General features: G+C 41.5%; 1 protein-coding gene across 1 annotated transcript in view; it reads right to left on the bottom strand.

Moving 5' to 3' along the window:
• The window catches only part of MYRFL (myelin regulatory factor like), a 942,772-nt gene that overhangs the window by 781,125 nt on the left and 142,062 nt on the right, over positions 1 to 19,585 (bottom strand). Inside the window, exon 4 of the mRNA XM_069629965.1 lies at positions 19,259 to 19,491. Coding sequence (XP_069486066.1) covers positions 19,259 to 19,491 — 233 coding nt within the window. The remainder of the gene's footprint in view (positions 1 to 19,258; positions 19,492 to 19,585) is intronic.

Below are 19,585 nucleotides of genomic sequence, written 5' to 3'. Positions count from 1 at the left end.
CTGTGGAGAGCTGTGTAGCTTCCTACCTTTTCCTGACTTTGTGTACTATCCTGGAATATGCCAGGTATTGTGCCCTGCCTATACCAAACCCCTCTTCTAGGACCTGAAATTTCTGGAGCCCTTCTGATGTGAACAGATCCCCCACGGTATCCCTTGGTCTCCCATTGTGTCCTAATTTGTGCTTTTGGGGGTGTTTAGAAGGAAAAAGGATGCTCAACCAAAAAACAAAATGATAGATCTTGCATGGGTATTGGTAAAAAGGAGGGTTGCCATAGTGTGGAAATCACAGGCGGTCCCAAGCATAGAAGGGTGGTGGAAAAACCTGAAGAGATGGTCCATGGCCGAAGAGGTGGTGTGGTACGAGGAGGGGAGACAATAACAACCTGGAACGCCTTGAAAAATGCCTTATTCAGCTCCCCAGATGACAAACCCCCCCTTAATTCTCATGGTAACAGAGTAAATGTTTAAGTGCTAACACTAGAGAGGAGAAAAGCCGACCGAAAGTGGGACGGGCGAAGCCAAAGCAGCCCAGCAGCACTAGAAAAGGGAACTTCCGATAGTATACAAGCCATGTTTGGGGTTGTTTTGGGTTTGTTGGTTGGGTTAGGGAGAGATAAAGGGAGGGAGAGGGTAGTTCCAGAAAGACAAACACAGAGGACAATGTAAAGAAGCAGAAACTGCACATTGATTAAATAATTGTATGAAAATGATAAAAAGGTTTTTTTAAAAAAAAAGTTCCCTAGCAGGAGAGTGTACTGGGAAGCTTATGATAAATGGTGCAAAAGAACTTTAAACTGAGGTTCCTAGCAGGAGTGTGTACTGGGAAGCCTGTGTTAGTTATGGTAAGTGGAAGCTTTTAAACAAGTGAATGGTAATAAAAGTAGCAACAATAATGCTTTAAGGGCATTTGGAAGGAGAACAAGTCAAGCCTTATGTGAAGCTGAGATGGTGGAAAAATACTTATGCAGCAGATACTAAGGTGTGTCAGTTGCGTAACCTGTCATGGGTGGACTCGTGGCCCAACAACTACGCCTAGACCGAATACACCCATCTACAGAAAAGACACTTGGTAATTGAGCAAAGGAAAACTTGAGTGTACTGAAGCGAAGAACTGAACTTGGCAAGCTGGTGAAAAGTAAACAGATGTGAAGAGCTTGGAAGTGTCCCAAGGAACTGTATTATTTTGGAATATTGAATATCCTAAGGAATAGTGTTGTTTTGGAACACTGACACACCTGAAAGCTTGTGGAAGACAACCCTTCTGTTGTAAAGTGAACTGTTTGAACCTTGGGGAAGGGAAACCCTCTTTCCATCCAAGAGCTGCACGAAGCACTGAACTTTTATTTGAACACCTCTTATTTGATGCTGACATCCCTATACATTATATACAATTAGATGTGAGGGCAAGTATAGGTTTTCGACACAGACAAATATTTGCTTTGGACTTCCTGACACAGTCTATCATTAGTTTTATTCGGGTAGGGAAATCCCAATTTAGCATAGAGCAAATTAGGCCTTTTTTTCAACCTTCTTCTTTTAGTTAATAAAAGTTTATATCCAAAATCTTATTCAGTCGTCTGTGTCTACTTCATGATGCCTTCACAGTAGGCAGATGAGTTAATTCTCATAAACAGTACAAATCTTCTGACATTCACAGAGGGATATATAATTAAATATCTCTGTGGTTTGAGGTAAGTATATTGCACTGTCCCGTAGTTTACGTATGTCAAGCTTTTGTTAAAAAATCGACTTTTAAGAGGTAATAGTCTTCATCCCAATCAGGTACCCATTCAATTGATTTAAAAGGATTATTAGCTAGCTTCCGATATGCAGCCATTTCGGTGTCAGTCTCGTTCAGCAAAACCTTCCCCAATACATCCAGGAGCCGGCATATGGGGTCTTTAATTGCTTTAATATACAAATTGCCCAACCTCCTCTGTATTAGTCCCGATAGAGATTTCAAATCCAGTTCTAGTCGCGATAGTTCAATCAGGACAGCCTAGGGAAGGTTTAACATTTGTCGCCAGAATTTTCCCTCCAAGACTTTTCAGCCAATTACAATCCTCAAGTGTCACTGCCTCAAGACCATAAAGAATGGCTGGGAGGAAGCACTGCTTGTACAAATGAATGATTCCCTGAAGGCTACCTAGCTGCTCCATTTGCACACCTTTTTATCAAGGACACAAGTAGAACTGCAGTAGAACTACTGTACGGGTTTTATCTGATATTAATTCAACATAGTTTTTCTTCTGGCTGATCAGCACCCCAAGATATTTATATTAATTAAAAAGCTCAATAGAAACCCCTATGATGTACATCAGGGATTTCCTACAATTCTTTCCTCCACATCAGATGTATTTCGTTTTTTCTGCATTCAATTTAAATAATTCTCTTTGAGGTGGCAACACAGTTTGCTCACAGTTCCACATAAGCCAGTATACGTATGGTGCATTAGCACAATGTCATCCACATAGGATACCCATTCCACATAAGAATCACCAATACTAGGCAAACAATTATGCACTTTACGCAATCTGAAAGGCAAATCTGCCATGTACAGGTTAAACAGGAGAGAGGCACGCACATACACCGGCTTTATGTCTCTGTTTGTTGTAATAGGGGCTGTGCCCACCCCCTACTTTTCAGCCTAACCTGCACCTAAGTAGTGGTGCATAGTTGAATCAATACCTGTAGCAGCCAATTTGGCATTCCATAATTTACCAAGTTCTGCCACAATTTGTCTGTTTTTACAGTATCAAAGGCAGCCCTTAGTTCAACGTATAGAACATACAGTGGTGGTCCAACCTTACTCCTGGTTTTACCTATCTAGTGGCAAAATATTATGAATGGTCGATGAGCCTTCTCTAAAATCCTGTTTGATACGTGCCTAATATAGAGGCCGACAGACCATTTTTGTAATTTACCCAACACAAAAGTATCAAATAACTTGCCAGTCACGTCCAAAATCGAGAGAAGTCGGTAGTTGGACAGTGATGTTTTTAAACCTTTTTTATACACAGGTATAAGTATGCCTTGATGCCAAGAATCGGGAATGACCACCTTCCTACATACCTTCTGGAAAAGAGATGATAAAATTGTGGCACAAAAGTTCGGGCTCTTGCTTAAGAACAATGTTGGCTAAGCCATTAGGCCCCAGAGCTCTAAACCCTTTAAGCCTTTTAATGGAAGGTCGAATACTATCAATATCAGAGGTTAAATTGAAACCTTCACATATGTTATTAGGTAAACACTAGCAATATAATAAGTATCAGTTATATTTCATTCCAATTGTCTTCACCAATCGGAATGGTAGATGTTTTTGCATGATTTCCCTTATAAATTCCCAGGATCTCCCAGATTTGTTTCACGTCACCTTTACCAAGCACTGCCAACATTAGTTGCAAGCTGCTTTTTTCATGGAGATTTTGCATCTTTTTATCCATTTATTATATCTATTTTTTTTTTCCAAATAGTAAGAACAATCTCTGTTTCAACATCCTCGCAAGGTTAATCTCTTGACTTACTATCTTTTTTACTTTTTTTTATTTCCGCATCAAATGTTTTTTTCCATATTGATACCTCCTTAATTATATAAGCATTGCTAGTGCCAGCAAAATTACCCACTAATCGTAAGATCCATCTTTTTATTTCATCAGGGGACATATCCTCTAATAACGGTAACCATTCATAATGTGCTCCAGCCAAGTAGTCACTGATTTTTTCCATGTTTCTCGCTGACCAGGATATCCTATTCATACCTGCATCAACTGATCCTTCAGCAAAACATATCTGCAACTTAGACTTTACATCTAAGTCCACATGCAGGCACAATGCTGCATGGTCACTAAAAATTATTTTGCACCAACAACATTTTTTAACAAATTTGATCAAAGTACTAGTGCAAAGAAATGGTGTACGGTTTCTACTGTCACAGCACGACACTGTACCTCCTGGTTTATCGCCCATTGTTTGTTCATTAAGCATTAACATTTCCCAACTGGCTATCATCCATTGCAATAGTCTACCAATATATATTTCTTCTGTCCCTAATCATAATACACTTGGCATCGACATAATCATTCTTCAATGTCTTTATCATCCACACAATATGCATTTAAGTCACTGCCTAGCAGTACTACATCCGTTTTTTCATTTCTGTACCATTCCACCAAAAGGTCAGTAAACGCTATTGAAAATACCCTCGGTAGATGTCCCGCCCGGGTGATCGTAGATATTTAACAACAATCACAATTCCTCTACAGGGCAGGTTTTGGAACGTGTGGAAGCTGTCAAGAGAAATTTGAGATGTCAGCCAACAATCCTGGAACATAAATATATCACATTCCCTCAACAGGTCCAAAGATCCTGCTTTATTCAACTAATGTGTATGCCCCCGGGCCAGCTCCAATCTTGTTTTTCATAGCTTTCAGAAGCCCCTTTTGAGGCACTGTGTTTTCCCTGTTGTGAAGAATCAGTGGGCGCCCTCACTACTTTTCCCAATATATCCTCCTCCCAAGTGGCCAGGGAAAGTCTGTCCCTTTTTCGGATCCTGAACCTGTGGTGGATAAGCGAGGGAAGATCACCTGGGTGGAGGAGTCATGGGGAGTGGAGATGAGACACCCTTGGATGAGACATGGTATCCCCCATTTCCCTTTTACAGTGAACCTAAAATCCCCCAGGCTTCTGTAGGTTACTGTCAGTTCCTACCCTATCTTTCCCATACTTAATTTCCCAGTAGACATAATTCAGGAACTGAGATGAGGAAGAGACACCACAGATCCATACATCCTCTTTATAATGACTCTTACATATACGGACACCACTTTGGTACGGAGACGAGGAAGAGGCATCAAACACGGAAGAAAGATTGTTGTTTTGACTCTGAGCAGTCTAGTCTTTATGACATCGTTATTGATGCTGGGAACTTTAAATAGAGGATGGGATGGCAAGAGAGAGACTTCTGTTTCCCTGCGGTACATGAGAGGAGAAGCGGAGACCTAGTGAGGCTGCAACAACAGAGGAGAAGGAACCAGAGAGAAGCCAGGTCGAGACTCATGAGCAATCCGGTAGAGCAGAGAGAAGCTCAATGTGAGGACAGTGCTTACCGTTGCACCAGGCAAGGCAGCAGGGTGAAGCAAGGTACTTTGAGGAGGCACCCAAGGCCGTGGAAAGGTGGCGCAAGGCAGAGATAGCCAAAGAAGGTTCTCCCACGCGATACAGAAGCAGACCGACATACGACTGGAGCCGGTGAGTCTGCCCAGAAGGCAGGGGGACCCCATGGCCTGTTGAATGCACATCAGAAGCTGGGGAAGTGCTTAACAAGTAAAGGTCTGAAAGCAGAGGACCAAGAACTGTTCAAGGAGGCATTATTAAAAGCTGAGTTATCAATGAACTGAATGAATGGTTGTAATGAACATTTTCAAGAAGCGAAAAGGCAAAGAGGCATTGCCAATACTCATGAGCATTATTCAAAGACGTTATTATTGAAAGGAATGAATGGTTGTAATGAACATTGTCAGTAGGCAAACAAGCAAAGCCAAGAATCAAGAAACGCTGAATACGCTTCCTAGCAGGAGAGTGTACTGGGAAGATTATAACTGCTTGTGTGAAGAAGCAATATCAGAGACGGGGTTTCCTAGCAGGAGAGTGTACTGGGAAGGTTATAACTGCTTGTGTGAAGAAGCAATATCAGAGACTGGGTTTCCTAGCAGGAGAGTGTACTGGGAAGCTTATAACTGCTTGTGTGAAGAAGCAATATCAGAGACTGGTTTTCCTAGCAGGAGAGTGTACTGGGAAGCTTATAACTGCCTGTGTGAAGAAGCAATATCAGAGACTGGGTTTCCTAGCAGGAGAGTGTACACGGAAGCTTATAACTGCCTGTGTGAAGAAGCAATATCAGAGACTGGGTTTCCTAGCAGGAGAGTGTACAGGGAAGCTTATAACTGCCTGTGTGAAGAAGCAATATCAGAGACTGGGTTTCCTAGCAGGAGAGTGTACTGGGAAGCTTATAACTGCCTGTGTGAAGAAGCAATATCAGAGACTGGGTTTCCTAGCAGGAGAGTGTACAGGGAAGCTTATAACTGCCTGTGTGAAGAAGCAATATCAGAGACTGGGTTTCCTAGCAGGAGAGTGTACTGGGAAGCTTATAACTGCCTGTGTGAAGAAGCAATATCAGAGACTGGGTTTCCTAGCAAAAGAGTGTACTGGGAAGCTTATATTGGTCTGTGTATGAAAAACCCACGGGTGAATGGTGATAAAGCAAGATATCACAAAGTATCAAGGATATGTGAATGAACAGTAAAGTCAAGCCTCATTGAAAAGCTAAACCTGTGGCATAAAGCATATAAAGCCAATCTAAGTAAGGTGTATCGGTTCCATGACCGTAATGGGCGCACCGTATGGTCCGACAACTGCGCCTAGACTGAGTGCATCCACCTAATGAGAAGCCACTTTTGTGATTGAACCAAATAAGATATACATGTGAACTGAAATTAAGGAATTGTACTCTATAACTTTGTGAACGGTGACTAAACCAGAAGAGTTGGGGAGCATGCCCGGGAGTTGGGTTGTTTGGAACATTGAGAGATTTGGAAGAAGGGAAAAGAGCTGGAAGAAGCTCTGACATTTTATTTGAACGCTTTATCATTTTAAGCTGACATCCCCACAAATTGTATACAGTTAGATGTGAAGTATAGGTTTTGACACAGACAGACATTTGCTTTGGACTTCTTGACACAGAGTATCAGTTTCCTTTAGGTATGGAAACCCCACCTTAGCATAGGGCAAGTTAGGCGTTTTTCCAACCCCACATTTTAGTTAATAAAAGTTGGAGTCCCAAGACTCTACTCACATTGTCTGTGTCTACTTTATGATGCCTTCACACCATGTAGTGGTTATTCCTAGTCCTTCATGTTTTTTTCACGTCTAAGCCAGACTCCCTTAATTTGGGGGCAATGTCCTCATTACCAATATCAAAACCTAACTTTAAAAGGTTTTCCTCATACGATCTCAACATTCTTGCAGTTTCTGCTGAGCAGCAGTGAATCTGTGCAGCATTGTTACACCTACATTCTAATAATTCAATGTACTCAAAGTCACCAGATACTAATACTCTTAATGTGGGTATAAATTATCGCAAATTTAAAAATACAGATCTGTTTATAAATTCAGCCTGTCTACCAATAAAGAGGGTCTTCACTATAAAAGTTTTGGATGTCTTCTTGGAAGGCTGTTCGTCGTCCTCCAATTCTTTGCTCATGCCAGCAAAAGTGACTTTCCCACCAGTAGTAGGTATCGTGGTGGAATGCTGAGGAGTAGAGCATCTGTCCACTTTAATCACCTGGCTAGTATCTAACTCTGAGCCTAGTTCCTCAGATTCTGAATTTTCAGTTACTTCATTAGTCGAAGAAATCTCTTTTTCTTTTAAGATCCAAATAGCAAGGGTACCCGCACTGTTGCAAGTGCCTAGCAAAGAGGATGATCAGGGATCAATTAATTACACTGATTGTGAAGTTACTGCTGTCCTCCAAAAATGTTATGAAACACTATACCATGCTGGTACTCCCAAAGATGAGATGAGTATTCACGCGTTACTAAATGGTATTCCTATATCCAGACTATCTGACAGTACCAAAGACTAGATCAAAACCCCATTCACCATCAAATAAAATTATGAGTGTTATAAGGGAACCTCTGAGAAATAAGGCCCTGGGCCCTGACGAGCTAGCTGCAGAATGTTACATCCCATTTGGGGCAGTTTCATGTCTTTATAACAAATATATAAATAACGAGAACATTTTCAGTGAAAGAAAAATAATAAAAAAATGTCAAATTGTTTTCTCTTTTTTAATTTGGGGGTCCCCCTCCCCAAGCCCAACATTTCCCCAAATGTACTACCCCACCACCCTACCCTTTTTAATCCCTTAACTCACCCTCCCTTAATACTTTTACCAAAAATTCAAAATTGTTTTCGTTATTTATTTTTCACTGAAAAAGCTATTCGCAATTTGTTTCCATTATAAACACTCTATACTGTTTGGGCCGATTCTGCCCGTATATTTATTGAAGGTCTGGGAAGATGCACTCATAAGTTCACAACTACCAAAAACCATACGCGAGACCACTTCTAAAACCAGGTAAAAATGGAGATGACTGATTTATTGATTGATTTGTTACTTAAAATGTGACTATACACAAGTAGTGTTTCAAGGCGCAACAAGGCAAGGAAGCGGAAGAAAGGGAAGGCAAGGCAAACAATCTTACTAGGCCTTGAGACATTCAGATAGTGCAAGTGCACAATGCGAAGTGCAGGGGAGAGGGTTCAGGGGTAAGTGCAACAGGCTCCGAGTTAAGTGCGAGGGAGGCTGGGACAACAGGGTGCAATCCCAGCCAGGAACTGAAAGGTAGGCCAGGTGGCAGTGCAAGGTGGGCCAGGCAGGAAGTGCAGGAGGACTGGTCCGGGCCTACAAGGACCACTTATGAAAGATTTCCGGGGAGGAGTACAGGAGAGAGGAGTACCCATTGGAAGTGGCAGAGGAGCCAATGTGGAGGGAAGAGGTGGCAGATGAGCCAGAGAGGTGGTAGGATGGGGTGGCAGAAGGGCCAGAGAGGTAGTAGATGGCAAATGAGCCAGCAAGGTGAAAGAAAGAGGTGGCAGAGGAGGAAATTGATGAGGCGTGGGAGGTGCCTATCAAATAGGAGAAGATTGGGCTGAGGGCCTTAGACCATGACAGTGCCGTTTAGATAGACATTAATGGTGACTGGAGGACAGAAAGGAGCCATGAGGAACTACCACCGAGTGCTATCATTAATGGGAGAGGACAAAGGATAGAGAAGTGTGTCCATATGAAGGGTCCATAAGCTGGGAGAAGGAGCGACAAAGAGGATGGATGTGAGAGTCTGTCTGGCGGAGACACTGACATAGGTGTCAGCGATGGGAAGGCCTGGGTTGGAGACCAGGGTATCCTTCTTGAGTTTCTTCCTTGCAGACTTAGTGTGAGGGGTAGGATACGAGATAGAATAACAATTAGAGAAGATGGGGAAATTGAGAGCACCATAGAGGGGGCGGAAGAGGAGGTAGAGCGAAGGGGAGGAGAGAAAAGGATGCACAGCAGAGAGCTACGCCACAAAGTAAACACAGGGAGGGGTCTAGGGAAACGGTAGGGGGGAACAGAGGGAGACAGCAAGCAACAGCAGGGCGCAAACGTAGACGAGTCAACAGAGGGCAGTACAACAGCAGTGAGTGGAATAGTGGTGAGCCAACCGGGCTCAGTTAGCCCTAGAGAGGGAAGAGACCTAGAGGACACAACAATAAGCAGTGTGACAGGCACACTCATGAAGATCTCACCTTGAAGGAAAATGCAGAAAAATGAATGAGAAATGCATGAGAAATGCAAAAAAACAGTAGTGAAACACAAAAACATAAGTAGAGCTATCCAGGAGAGGGGAAACTCCAATGGGTGCGTAGAAACAGTCTAGAATGCGTCAAGTTTTGAAAGGAGTAAACGCAAGGTAGGGCAGTTTAGTGGGGCGCAGTAATTGCTGCACTCCCCACCGCACCGTTCCTACCTTACGGTCGCTGCTGGTCAATGGCTGGGCTGCATGCTCGAACTCCCCTTCATCACCAAACACTTGCGTCGCACAACACTGCAAGATTGTGGATCGTATAGACCGTTGTCACTTATGAACATAGGTGACAAAATATAAGCTCAAATGATTACGAACCGATTGCTACCCCCAATGTCGCACGTGATTCATCATGGCCAAGGGGGATTCATTCTGAGTAGATCCACTGCTCTGAATATACACTGAGTGTTCAACGTGATGGCCCGCATATCACCTAAAGCCTCTGCTGTGGCCGTCACAATTGACGCGCAGAAGGGTTTTGACATGTCTCATGGGACTACCTTTTTATCCCATTGGTTAAATGAAGGTTAGGTGAGCAGATTATTAAATATTTTAGATTATTATATACACGCCTGACAGCCAGAGTTCTGGGGAATTCAACCCTCTCTGAATTGTTCAAATTGGGAAGAAGGAAATGCCAAGGCTGCCCCCTATCACCTATCCTATTTGCACTGGCAACAGAACCTATTACAGACCGAATTAGAGAACATCACAGGCATCATGTAATATGTATATCCAAGCACCCAGAGATCATTTTCGCTCTACGCACATGACATTTTACTATACATTAGAGACCCTCAGGTGAATTTAGACAATATCATGACGGATATTACAGTTTGGGGAGTTCTCTGGTTTTACAATAAACTACACCAAATCGGGAACGTTCCCCCTAACAGATGCCACAACAAGGCAACAGGGTGTACATCCCCTACAATGGTCACCAGATCAGGTTAAATTCTTAGGGGTGATCGTATCCAGAAGAAAGGACACCCTACTTGCTAATAATTACTATACACAGGAAAATAAATTGATAGCCAAGCTGAATAGGTGGTCACATATCCCACTTTAACCCGCTGGTAGACTGGCCTTGATTAAAATGATCATTCTCCCCAAACTACTGTACATATTTGTCAATGTACCCATTTGGCCAGAAAAGGGGCTTTTCACTAAAATACATGGCATAATTTTTGAATTTCAATGGCATGCTGGCACAGTTTGCAAAAAGTGGGAAGAAGTGGCGCAACCATATGATAGAGGGGGATTTGCAGGCCCACATTTAGAATATCACTGGATGGCCGCACAAGCACAGTTTGCATCCTACTGTATGGGCAAGAAAGTAATCCTCCACATGTTAAACTGGAACGTGCAGCGGCAGATAAGGCAGACCTCAGAACACTACTTCTTAATGGTGAATATAGAGATAAATGTGTATACAACCCGGCACAGACTACGCTCACAGCGTGGTGAAACCTTTTTTTGAAAACCGGCATGACTCACCACTATTATAAATGGATACCGCTATGGCAACTCTTCCCCTCCGCCCTACCCCCCGCCCCCCACTTGGGACAGCACTTTCAGGAAGCACTGGGAACGCCTGGAGTACCACACACAGGGGTAGATGTTCCCAGAGGGTCAGGTTTTAACAATGTAGACTTGGAGAGATGGGCACAAAGGTACCTCCATAGACAGTTTACAGTCTACAGGTTGAGGGCAGTGCTTTCGAAATGGTGGGAAGGCTGTCCGATTGAACCACCCGAAAATGAATTTGCTGCCTTTATATCCAACTAATATGGTAGCCATAGAATATTAGCCTCTCTCTGCAATAAGATCATAGATAAAAACCCTGTTAAATTGTCCAAAGTTAGAGAGCAGTGGCTAGCGGAAATAGAAACAGAGATCTCGGATTAAACCTGGAGGAAAATGTGCTCTCTCACTAGATTTGTCTCAATGAACAATACGTTCAAATGAATCCAATTGGAGATTCTGAATAGGCTGCACTTCACACTGAGCAAACTCAAGTAAATATATCGAGAGACTGGTGGTCTATGCCTGTGGTGTAGTGGTGAAAATGCAGATTTGCTTGCACATGCTGTGGCTCTGCCCTAGACTGTCAGAATTCTGGGGCCAGGTATATAACACCATGGCGGATGCAATTAACTGACCACCAGGACTGTCCTGCATGAGTTGCCTCTTTAGGGTATGGGGTAATATTCAAGAAAAATATAACAGTAGGGTTCTCAACATGTGATGCATATTGGCTAAGTGACAAACTTTGAGGAAGTGGAAAGACCACCGTGAACTTCGTAAAGAGGAATGGTTGAAGGACTTGGTATGGACGAATGCTTGTCATGAGCTATTTGCGACAATGTTAACTGTGAGCTCTAGACCGAAAGATATCTGGATGGAATGTCATAATCCTTTGGGGCCAACACAGACAGGGTAATATTCATTTGGTGGGTAAATCTGGACAAAGATGGCTGATTGTAGAAGAACTCCAGATTAACACAATGTTAACTGTGAATTACTGTAGAGTGTACTATTAACAACTCTTGTACTGTAAAGTACTGAGACTTGTAATAACCTGTAATACGATATATTGTAAGTAACCAACTGTGTTTGACAAGAATAAACAAAGTTAAAAAAAAAACGATTTGCCACTAATGTTACTAAAATGTGTGATGCAGGGGTGATGTGGAAAGTGAATGATGCTACACGGAACCGCACGCATGAAAAGACGGCTTCCATTGCACCTCTGTATCTAAAGTGACCAGCAAAGACATTTTGTAAAGTTGGCAATTGTAGAAAAAGAAAGAAGAAAAAAGAGGCAAATATTAAAAACGGTAGAGGAATAAGAAAAGGAAAGTGAGACAAGTACAGCAACAAAAAAGAGAAGGAAACATTGGGTAAGAGTAAGGAGCGAAATAATGAAAGATAAAAAGTATAGATATATACATGTATGTGAAAGACAGAAAACATAAAAATTAAATGGCGAATAACAAAGAATAACAAAGAAAAAATAAAAAGAGAAAAATGTAGTATGCAAGAGAAAAAGAAAATAGAAGTGGGCACAGACAAAGAAAGGGAAAATAGGGACATTGAAAGGCAGAGGAAGATGGAGAAAGAAGGGAAAGGGAAAATAAGCAGAAACACTGAAGCTTTGGAAATGGAAGTAACAGTGAGCAAAACTAGTAGGAATGGGGATGTGAGAATGAGAAGAGGCAGTGAGAGGGAAATTGCGAGTGGCAGAGGCGAGAGGCAGACTTGCAGTGATTCATGGGAAGAAGAGCGATAGAGGTCACTGTGGGATACCAAGAATGAATGAATTAATGAATGAGTGAATGAGGGAAGCGGTGGTAAGAGGTAGACAGAAATAGAGTTGACAGCATTGGCGGAGGAGGTGTGAGGGAACCCCAAAGAGATGGGGAAAGAGTAAATGTAAGTGGAAATGAGACGAAAACTAGGAGGAAGGAAGATTTAAGAATAAGAGGAGGAAGTGAGATGGAAATTGCGAGGGGAAGAGGGCGGAGGGGGACTTACAGTGATTCGGGGAAAGGAAAGCAGTGTTGGTGCGTGGACTACAAAGAGTGAATGAATGAACGGATGGATGAGGGAAGCAGTGGAAAGGTACACAGTGATAGAAGTGGCAGAATGAGCAATAGAGGTTTAAGGGAAACTAGGCGGGACAGGGAGGGAGTAAATGTAAGTGGAAATGAGAATAAAACTGAATGGGAAAAGGGTGAGTGAACGAGAGAGAGAGCTGAAGTTGAAAGGTAAACCTGGAGAGATGTGGTGGTTCAGAAGAACCGAGGTGGGGGAGTCACTCGGTAGCACAATGTAGGTCGGATTCACATATAGGTGGGAGGGCGATAACTGAGAACAGGAATGGGGCAGAGAGGTGGGAGAATGCTGCTCATTTGATTATAGGAGAACTGGTGGAGATGGGTTGGGAGGGGGCATTGTCATAAATGAAGTTGATAACATTGTGCTTGGTAATAATGAATGTGAGATAATGAGGCTAGACTTGGAGAGAACGATCTGAGTACCACAGAGGAAGAGGTATTGATAAGTGGTAGAGTGAGACAGATAAAGATAGGAAAAGGAGGACCAGATATGAGGGAAGAAGGTGAAAGGAAGACATAGGCAGAGATGGCAGTCATATACGAGGAAGTGGTTGATGGGCAAAAAAGCAGTCAAGAAGGAATCTGGAAAGTGATGTGAAAAGGTTAAAATAATAATTGGATCTGAAAAAAAAAAATAGCGATTGGTGCACAAGGACAAGTGAAGAAGGAAGTGATAGCAAAAATATGAGATATGGGGGAGTAAAAGAACAGAACAGAGCAATAGATTGCAGAAAATGTTTACATTTCTACTTTTGATGTGGATTTGGTGTCGTAGGTCTGTTCCCACCATGACTTTACCATCGGTTGATTTCAGCCTATGCAAATCCCCCATCAGTTCAGCCATTTGTGCTTCCCTTTGCCTTCGTAAATATTTTTCAAGTTTGAATAAAATACTGAGGCTGTCTACGCTACTACAGAGACAAAAACCAAGAACTGTGGGGAGTAACAAGCTGGGGTGCGCCTAGTCTTCGGTAATAAGTTGATAGTCAACCGCAGCAGAAGCAACACACAAGGTTCCCCTGGCCTCCTAATGAGGAATATCGTTAGATAGGAAAGTGTATGTTGCAAAAACAGAGCAGGAGACTCCTGGGTCAAATATTCAATATTAGAAAATAATCAAAATTTCCGAGTTATTTAAGAGTCCAATTATCATCCAAATAATTGATTAGTGTTTTATTTCTGTTACAGCCGACACGTGTTTCGACCATTCGGTCGTCCTCAATGCAATTGGTCAAAAGTATTGCTCCTAGTGTTGCAACCTGTTTTATAGAGGTGCTGCGAGGAGACCTCTATGAATGAGGGTTCATCTTCAAGGTGGCTCCGTTAGCCGAGGAACCAGAAAATCGTCCTTAAAAGTATAGACTTCACTATATGATACATGCCTCTATTGTACTCAACCTCTGTTAGGATTGCATGTGACCTTCTGTAGAACTTGTGCTTTATCATTCATGCTTCAAATATCAAATGTGTGTCGGTGTTGTAACTTGTACTGTACCAGCTGCTACTTCTTGCCAATAAAGAAAAGTTAAAAAAAAAAAAAGTATAGACTTGGTAATAAAAATCTCAAATAGATTCTTGTCTGAAGAAAGTTGTAGTGCTACAATGTTCAAAGTCCTAATACCTGTTATTGCAACATACACTTTCCTATCTAACGATACGCTACGCTACTACAGAGTTCCCCCCACACACAAACACATACATACACACCCCTTTCTATGTTATAACACCATAACGAAGGATACCCTTTGATACATATATTCAAGTAGATCAGGTAAAATGATATTTATGATAACAAAACTGAGACATATTCGTAGATTAATATAATTGCATTATTGGTTATTATTTACAGCACTGGTCTTAATCATTGAAGAAGATAACTTGACAACCTATGAACAGAAGGTTAGTGATGAAAGACAGGGGGAGTTTTAACAAGAGGGAATTTGGAAGTCTTGTAACTGATATACATTGATATTAATTGATAGGAAGACAGGTGAGAATTTCCTGAAGAAGGGTGACGAGACCCGAAATGCGTAGAGCAGTAGTGATGGCAGGAAAACATTACTATTAACATTTCTTGAGATCTGTCGATGTTTATAAGTCTAAGAAATTGAATTTACTTTAACTTTTTTAAAAATTAAGTATGCAATTAATGGGATTTTGTAAATAAGGAATGTATGAATGTATGACTACAATGATGTAATGGCAGACATTAGTAATGTATAAGTTTGAAGAACAGGAGTTACAACTTTATTTTGTACACACGTTAAAAAATGTATAACTTTGAAGAATATATATTACAAGTTTAGTTTATAAAGCATATGTGTTAAGATTAATTCCTATTGGAATAAAGGGCACACACCCGATCATAGTGCATTTTGGGATCCCCTGAAGAATGTAGATTGGAATATGCTGTAAAAGGACCAAGGTCTGAAGCACCCACCCTATTATTCCAGTTGTATAGTGCAGCACTGCTTTGCCAGTGCCCCATCCAGCCTGATCTTCACACCCCCTTCCCTACGGTATTCAATGGCTCTGACCATTTTGCACTACTTTGCCAAAAACAGTGATCCTGGCCTGCAGCTTCCTTCCTGTGTCCGCTTTGAAGATTCAGTATTACTACAACACCAAAAAGCTCTCTATTGCACCTGCATTCTTCCAAGAAACACCCCCTGGTATTCTAGTTCTAGGGTCGCATCACAGATTTTTCTTCTAAGCCACCTCAGTCTTTATCTGCAGAAAACCTTCAACGTCAGGATCAGGTCTCTTATACATGGCCTTACTGCAGTCTAGCACCTCTCCATCCAGGCAAGGATTTCACCTGCTCTTCTGAATCCTATTATTTCAGACCGCAAACATGCTCTTTAATTCAAGTACCAGGACACAGCACATCTCTTCCAATACCACTGAACATTTAACATCAGTGCCATATTTAGTTGTACGGGCATTGCTGTCAACACAGAGCTCTGACACTGATTGCATCTAATGCTGGGCTGCGATATTGCCCACTATGTGCACAGTGCATCTTTCTGGGCATGATTAGCAACAGAATATGTGTGTCTTGAATCATAAACTATGAACCACCAGAATAGAGGTATAAACCGAAAAGGGGAGGATGTTGAAGTGGGGTCAGAAAAATAACGACTAAAAATGTAAACAAACTGTGAGGGGAACAATTCCCCATGTCCGGCAACATTTTGTAAAGGAGGAATCCCAGAAGATTTCCCTTACATCATTTTTCACAATGAATGTAAAAGGAGGAGCAATAATCCAGTTGAGACATTGTAGCTGAAAAAGTTCATAAAGGATGCATCTTCTGGATATTGAAAATTGATATTCAATAGTTTGTAGCAGCAAAAATGTTCAACAGAAGAGATGTGAAGAGAGGATCAAAGATAGCACACAGATTACGTCCAGAAGATGTGAAAGGAAGAAAATCAGGAGGAGATTAATAGGAGGTGTGGAATGTTAGCCAGGAAGAGAAGGAGCAGGGGAAAAGTTATTCAACCTCAGATAAACTTAGATGGCGATAATTGGCACTCTAAGCCAAAAAACTGAATGATGGGGATCCATGGAATAATGTAAAGAGTAAATAGAAGGAGGCCTGGGGAAGAGCCTTGCACAACACAATACCATAAAGAAATGCAAGAATGAACACCAGCCCAGGACACAGATTATGTGCGATGAGTGATAGGAAGAGGGCAGGAAAGATCTGAGACAAATTCTGAGAGAAGAAAAAAATAATAGAATGCTCCTCCTGTTAAATGCTGCAGATAATTCTGATAGAATAAGAAGCAAGGACAGCTTACAACGTTGAGAGGAAGTGAGAAATTTGGTGACCTGAAGATTAGCCGTTTCAGTCGAATACGAGGAGTACAAGGCAGAGTTAAGAGAAGGAATTGGAGTTAAGATAACAGGAGAGTTGAGAATGAACAACCACCCACTCTAAACGTTGGTAAATGAAAGGAATAAGAGAACAAGAATGTAAATTAGAGGGAAGAGAAGAAGAGTAGATTTTCTAAGAGTAGGCAGAAGAGTCACATACTTGAAGGAAAAGGGAAAGACTTAAAATGAGAGAGCGTGGAGGGGGGTAAATAAGGAAGTCAAGTAAGGAATAAGACAAGGATAGACTATTCAGATAAGAATGGAATACAGATGATGAAGAGGAGCAGCAGAAGTGTTAGCTTAACTTATCTCAAATAACACAGATGAGGACTCAAGCATGGAACAAAATCAAAGACTTGTTAAAGATACTCCAGGAGCCTCAATTTCTCTATGCCAGGGGTACAAAACCTGGGGCTCTTCACATGTGTTGTAATAGGACTCCCATGATCCCTCACCATTGACTATGTGGGCGAGGGAAGATGGTAGCTGTTGTGGTGAAAATTTCAGGTGAGTCAAAGGTTGCAGACCCCTGCACTAAAACACTCTGTCATTGAGCATGGTAACACTTAGCCTCATTTAAAAAAAATATGACTATTACAATTTCAGTTCACTTGAATTTATGGTGCTGCTGATTAAAGGGCAGAGTCGCAGATATTTAATTGACAGGCGGATAAATAGCAGAAACTCTTCATTATGTATCTTGTGGAGAGCCAAACAGGGACGATTCATTACATTTTTATTTAAAAAACTTGAAATAGCACAGCCCTTGCCTGAAGGCATAGAGTGCAGTACAATATACATAAACAAAATACAAAAGGAAGCACAAATAGTTAAAGGGAAAAACAGAACATCTGCAACAGCCCACTAAAAAAAACCCAGTAATAACCAAACAATGACTTAGTTTGGGAAAAAGATACGTTTTGAAGCCTTTGGGGGATGAAGGGGGTGTAGGTGTCAGGCATAGTTGGCAGCGGGAGGGCATTGCAAGAAAAGGTTTCAGCAACACAATTTGGGTGAGTCAAGCAAAATGTTTTATTGGTTCAGGTTTAATAGGTATTGAATAACAATTTGATGTGTAAAAACTTATTTAAAATTTTTAGTTCATAAAATATACTTTAGTTTTTTTTCTTTTTAGAAAGCATTTCCTCTCCTAATGAACCATTGATAATCTCAATGGGGAAACACATGTCTGGAAACTATAAGGTGTGAAGTTAACACCAGACAGAAAATCACCTTTGTTTGTTCATCTTTAAGAATATTGTGTGAATAAAGGAAAAAACTTTTACAAATATCATCACCATTGAATTGGATAGTCTTTTTCTAAAAAAAATACAAACTGGAATTTGTTTTTAATGACTCACCTTTGATTATTTCATGAATAAGGTAGGCGCATTTGAGTAACCTTTCCCAATCCTTTACTTACTTGTAGTGTACCTGTGTAGCAGCCACAACGTCTTGGGCAAATACTCATGCTGACAACCTAACACACTTACTTCAAAACGCTCAATATTAGTTCTTTTTACAATATATAATAGCAGTCGCCAAGGGAGTGCCTCTTCATTTTGGCCGCAACTTTTTAATTTTTATAGGGAAAACTGGGAAAGGCTTCTAAGCTCCAGACTTCTGCAGGCATTATGGTGTACACATTATTTTAGGCATTTGCTCAGCAAGCTGGTAGTAGTACCTGACCCTAACATGTCACTCTTTGAGGACACAGTCTAACATCATGTGACTGTGAAAAGGGTCATTCCTTCCTTATGCTAATGCTGAATGATATGAGCTGTACCTGTTATCAATGATTCTTGCATTCCTCATTGAGCACTTATATGATATGATAAGTCATGTATAACGCGCCTGTACTCAAGTGTTTCTAGGCACGATAAGAGAAGGGAGGGGAGATAGAGGGAGGACAATACAAAACATTTAACTAGGTCTTGTGTCATTCAGATCGCGAGAAAGAAAATGTCATTCCATTTGCATTCCTCAGAGGCCCATGTAGACTACACAAGCCAGCTAAAGCTCCTTACAGACCGGTCTAAAAAAGGAAACTAAAGAGATCTATGCATAAATTACAGGCCACTGCTCGTAATCTAGGCAGGGACCACTCACCCTCCAAAGTTTTATGAAACAAGTATCATGTGTGGGCAAATAACAACACCGAATATTGAGAGCCAAGAGGCAATTTAGTTTGTGATATGTGCTGTAGAATTTGACTCAGTTAGTATTAACTCATTAAACCTGTTGCAGGGGAAAACATTCAGAGTCAAAGTAAGTAATTGCTGTAACCGATTACATTTCTGCCCAAATGCACATGGATGGTTTGCACATTACCCAGTATTGTGTGAGGGCGCTTCCTGGATGCAGGAGTAGCTTAAATCAGAGCAGCTTGCGGGCACAGAACCGTTCCAAGGAGTTATACTGCTGTGTGCCTTCAGACAGCTGTCTTGAGAACTGCTGGAGTGATCGAAGGTGGAACACTCCTCTGACTTCTCTGACCCGCGCTCTGTGTACCTGCACGCCCCCAAAGAGTCTACTGAAAATTGAGGTCTTAATCCACTGGTCCAAGAGGTGCCACAATTGATACCTGCAAAGAAAAAAAAAGAAACATCGGTCAGGTTGTGCAGTATAGCCAGCGCAATGGAGCAAAAAATAATCTTGATCAACTTCAAAGGAATTAA

The sequence above is a fragment of the Ambystoma mexicanum genome, chromosome 12 (assembly GCF_040938575.1).
Source record: "Ambystoma mexicanum isolate Mex_15411 chromosome 12, UKY_AmexF1_1, whole genome shotgun sequence".
Lineage (NCBI taxonomy): Eukaryota > Metazoa > Chordata > Amphibia > Caudata > Ambystomatidae > Ambystoma > Ambystoma mexicanum.
Note: the sequence above shows the minus strand (reverse complement) of the source record. Positions and strands in the feature narration are given on the sequence as shown.